At 52.6% G+C, this 4,807-nt stretch overlaps 1 protein-coding gene across 1 annotated transcript; it reads left to right on the forward strand.

Moving 5' to 3' along the window:
• Positions 1-1,550: 1,550 nt before the first annotated feature.
• On the forward strand, positions 1,551-1,971 carry LOC124705860 (non-specific lipid-transfer protein 2P-like). The gene has a single exon (XM_047237555.1). The coding sequence runs from the start codon at positions 1,551-1,553 to the stop codon at positions 1,872-1,874; it is 324 nt and encodes a 107-aa protein (XP_047093511.1). The 3' UTR covers positions 1,875-1,971.
• The last annotated feature ends 2,836 nt before the right edge of the window (positions 1,972-4,807 follow it).

Consider the following 4,807-nt stretch of genomic DNA (forward strand, 5'->3'; position numbering starts at 1 on the left):
GATATGGAGAGTAGGGAATGGAGCCAAGATTGATGTGTGGCAGCACAACTGGATACCAAGACCGTCTCTCTTGCGACCGTTGGCTCATAGGCCTGATACAGAAGTGGAAAAGGTGGCAGAACTTCTACTTCCTGACGATGGAGGATGGAACATGAACAAGCTAAATGAGTTGTTTTTTTAGGCGGATGTAGATGATATACTGAAGATCCCGGTAGACTGGAACTGATGATTACTTGGCTTGGAATTACACCAAAAACGGGTTATTCAGTGTTAGATCGTCATATCACCTCAAATGGACCACTGCGAGTGCAGCGAGCTCATTTCTCACATGTTCGGAACATCAAGGCTAGTTGTGACTTTGGGCGGCTAACGTGCCTGGCAAAGTGAAAGTGCACTGTTGGAGGTTGGCAAAAAATGCTTTGGCAGTTGGGGAAGAGTTCAAGAGACGTAGATCAAAGAGGTTGTCAGGTGTTTTGCTTGTAATAGGGAGGAGTCCGTCATCCACCGGTTCTGGCTGTGTGTGCACTCGGCTTAGGTCTAGGAGAACGTACAGTTATCTGCCTCGCTAAAACTTACCGCACCTCCATCAGATATCCGGACTCCATGGGATCTACAAACATGGCTCTTGGAGCTTTTTGGTAGGCTCGAGGAGAAGGAGTTGGCAGTATGGATGATGGCCCTTTACCAGCTCTGGTTGGCAAGGAATGATGCCAGGGACGAACCCATGATTGAAAATCCGATGAAAACGGCGCGACGGTGTTTAGTGTTGACCGTGGAATGGCTCGTTACAAACTCTGAAGTCACTGTAAAGGAGGCTCGGGTTGTGGAGCGATGGCTCCCCCCTGAACCTGTGTGGCATAAAGCTAATTGGGATGGTACTTTCTCAATATCAGATGCTGGGGGCGTGGTCATCCGTGATCACCATGGGGCAAACCATTGCGGGAGCTAGCCATTTTTTCCCTCTTGTGTGTGATCCAGAAGGAGCATAGCTGATGGCATGTCGCGAGGCAGTAATTCTAGCCAAGGAAATGGGGTCGCCAAGCTGTTCTTGGAAACGGATTGTTTGAAGAAATCAAGGCGTTGCTGGAAGAGTTTGAAGACTTTTCGGTCATCCACGTACGCCGATCATGTAATGAAGTTGTGCATCGCTTAGCAAAGGATGGCTGCGGAAATAAACTTGGTGCAACCTGGCATGGTACTCTACCATGCTTTGTAATGAACCTTGTAAACTCGGATGTTGATGTTTGAATGAAATGCAGCCAGTAATTCTCAAAAAAATATATAAGCTGTTTGTAAGCAAGCACATTGTATCTGCTCGTGAGGCGTTATTAATTTCGTGTTTAAAAAAGCACGCGTGAGGTGAGGTGACGCGTATGCAAGCCTTCAGTTCAGCAACGCCAGTGCACACGACTCACGCAGGACGCATTGCCTCGCGCGCTCGCCTTCCCGGCCTATAAATACGAGCAACGGGCTTCGCTTCGCAGTCTGCCACCAATCACATCCATCTCAAACACTCGAGTCCTGACCCGACGATTTCTTTGTAACAGGCCATGGCCATGGCTAGGGCGGTGGCGATGTGCGCGGTGCTGGCGGTGATGATGGTGGCGCCATCGGCGGTGGTGGGTAGGGCGATGGCGCCGGCCAGGGCGTCGGCGGCGGGCCAGACGTGCGACGTGGGGAAGTTGATCCCGTGCGGGCCGGCGATCATCGGCGGGACGCCGCCGTCAGACTCGTGCTGCTCGAACCTCAAGGCGCAGGAAGGGTGCTTCTGCCAGTACGCGCAGGACCCGGCTTACTCCGGCTACATCGACAGCCCCAACGCCCGCAAGACCCTCGCCTCCTGTGGCATCACCCTCCCCACCTGTCCGCGGTAGTAACAAGGTTTCTGGAGTAGTGGATGCTTCATACATACTGCGTGTTACTGTATCTCCCTGTGCGAATAAAAAAGATTGTCTGTGTGGGTGTGTGTTGATGATCCAGTGGTTTAATTTACATGATTGTGTGTGTGCGTGCGTTTGTGTTGATCGATCCAGTGGTTTAATTTACATGATTGTGTGTGTGCGTGCGTTTGTGTTGATCGATCCGAGTGGTTTAATTTACATGATTGTGTGTGCGCGCGGTTTGTGTTGATCGATCCAGATGGTTTAATTTACATGAGTGTGTGTGCGCGTTTGTGTTGATCGATCCGCTGGTTTAATTTACATGATTGTGTGTGTGCGTGCGTTTGTGTTGATCGATCCGGTGGCTTAATTTACATGATTGTGTGTGTGTGCATTTGTGTTGATCGATCCGAGTGGTTTAATTTGCATGATTGTGCGTGTGCGTGCATTTGTGTTGATCGATCCAGTGGTTTAATTTACATGATTGTGTGTGTGCGCGCGTTTGTGTTGATCGATCCAGTGGTTTAATTTACATGATTGTGTGTGTGCGTGCGTTTGTGTTGATCGATTCTATGATTGAAGTAATATGATTTGCTACAAGTCCATGAAAATGTAACTGATCAATAATAGAATGGTCGGCCCATGCATGCAAGAATAACAGTGAACCGATAGACTTTTTCACAATCACAAAAAATAAAATAAGAAACAGTGAACCGATATACATGTTTTTGCAACAAACAAAAAGTGAACAGATGTAGACAGTAGCTGCAAGTGCATATCGAACAATTTAAAGTAGCAAAACATCTACTCAAGATGTTGATGGCCTGCGGAGTAACTTAAAGTTCAATTGAAGACCAAACAAAATCTTTGTCCAAACACCTATCAGGTTTAATTTACCTCGAGTTCAAATCGTGAGTGCTTCAGCCTGTCTTGTGGAACCAATTTACCTGAACGCTGGTCACATTTGTCAGAAATGTTTACCAGGATCCGGGTTGAATGCCACAAAAGAGATTATTTTTTCCTAAAAAACGGGGATGATGTGAATGGAAATCTGTAAACTTTAAATCTAAGATGCAACCAAACAACTATAGATACAGATTCCTCCGTTTACATTTCCTGCAGGATTTCTTATGACGTGTCATGCTAATCCTGTGTTTTTCTATTTCTGCATTTTTTAAATCCTGCAAACCAAACAGACCCTCAACGTTTTAATGAACATGATTTGATACAAGTGCATGATAGTGCAGTTGATCAAAATAGAATGGTGGGCACCGGTGCATGGAAAAACAACAGTGAACAGATATAGACCAGTAGCCACAAGTCCATGGAACCATTTAAAGCTAAGAACATTTTGAGTTAGAAAATAATACTGACAATCAACGACACTGACTGACACTATTTTGAGTTACGAAACATCTACTCAAGATGTGGATAGACTGCAGAGTTACTTAAAAGTTCAATTGAAGACCAAACAATTGACGAGAAGACGCGGAGACGGCGGAGGAGGCGGCGTGGTCGGTGCTAGGGTTTGAACCAAAGGTGCGGCAGATCGGGCGGTTGCCGGAATTGTCCCTAGAGGAGGTGAGAGAAGACTTCGGACAAAGATCGGATTCCCGACGTCCGAGTCCGGGGAATGGTCAAGGTCTGCGTCGCCGGAGGTACGTTTTCGTCGTGCAGGTTGTCGGAGCGGGCAAGGTCCGCGTCGCCGCCGCCGAGGGAGAAGGTCAAGAGGTCTGTGATGAGGGCGGCGTCCTCGTCGCCCGTAGGCCTGCGGCTTTCCCGGATGCCGCGGATGAAGCCCTGGAGAGGCCCGCTTCCGCGTCGTCGAGTCACGCCGGCGCCTGTCTTTGGGGACTTCCTCGCTGCAGCTACGGTACGTCGGCCGGCGGCGATCGCGCCGGTGGATCCTTCGTCGGGGTCTGCTACCTCCGTGGTGCTTGGGGCGTCTCCGACGCTGAGTCGCGTGGTGGTGGAGGCGACGCCGGCAGCTTCGCCTTCGGTGACGGCCGAGGAGCCGGCGGCGCGGCCGTTGATCGCGGCGGGTCTCGAGCCGCGTTTCAAACCGGCGGATGCGACGACCGGAGGCCTCCTCCGGTGGGCCGCAAAGTCGATGGGCCTGGTTCGGTCGGGCCGTGATGGCTGTGCAGAAGGCGCCTCGCTGCGTCCCTATCGACAACAGCATACGATCACGGGAGTTCGACCAGGTCCCGTATCGTTCCAGGGTCATCTTCACCGCCGCCGCTCGCCCTTGCGTGGTGGTGGAGGCGACGCCGGCAGCTTCGCCTTCGGTGACGGCCGAGGAGCCGGCGGTGCGGCCGGTGATCGCGACGGGTCTCGAGCCGCGATTCAAACCGGCGGATGCGGCACTGGAGGCCTCCTCTAGTGGGCCGCAAAGTCGATGGGCCTGGTTCGGTCGGGCCGTGATGGCTGTGCGAAGGCGCCTCGCTGCGTCCCTATCGACAACATGCAGCAGTCGGCCGCGGTGACCCCAACGCTCGTTGCGGCTGACCACGGGCCTCGCCGGCATTGGGGCCGATGCACCGGCTGACTATGCAGCAGCCGGCCATGTCGCCACCTTCGTCACAGAAGCCGACTTCGGAGGTCGATACGCAGCTGCACGGTGCGGCGGAGGACGCTACGCTACCGCGCCATCTGGATGCGGGGCAGCGGACCTTGAGGGTCTCATCGTGTCCCACGGACGGTCCCGTTGAGCTCGTGATACCGCCTCCACGGGCGGAGGGGCAGGCCGATGGGACGAAGGGCGCTCTTCTTCGACACCCTCTTCCCCCGCGAAGGGGGACTCGCTCGGGGCTGCTGTGATACGGGGGTTACATCACCTTCTACCCCCGTATCGACGACCTCTTCACCCTCACCGGCTTGGTCTCCACCGCCCTCGACTTCTCCATCGCCGGTATCCACCCTGCGCA

Source organism: Lolium rigidum, chromosome 4 (assembly GCF_022539505.1).
Source record: "Lolium rigidum isolate FL_2022 chromosome 4, APGP_CSIRO_Lrig_0.1, whole genome shotgun sequence".
NCBI lineage: Eukaryota > Viridiplantae > Streptophyta > Magnoliopsida > Poales > Poaceae > Lolium > Lolium rigidum.

Coding starts and splice junctions, on each gene's coding strand:
- LOC124705860 (XM_047237555.1), top strand. CDS start 1,551: ATGGCCATGGCTAGGGCGGTGGCGATGTGCGCGGTGCTGGCGGTGATG.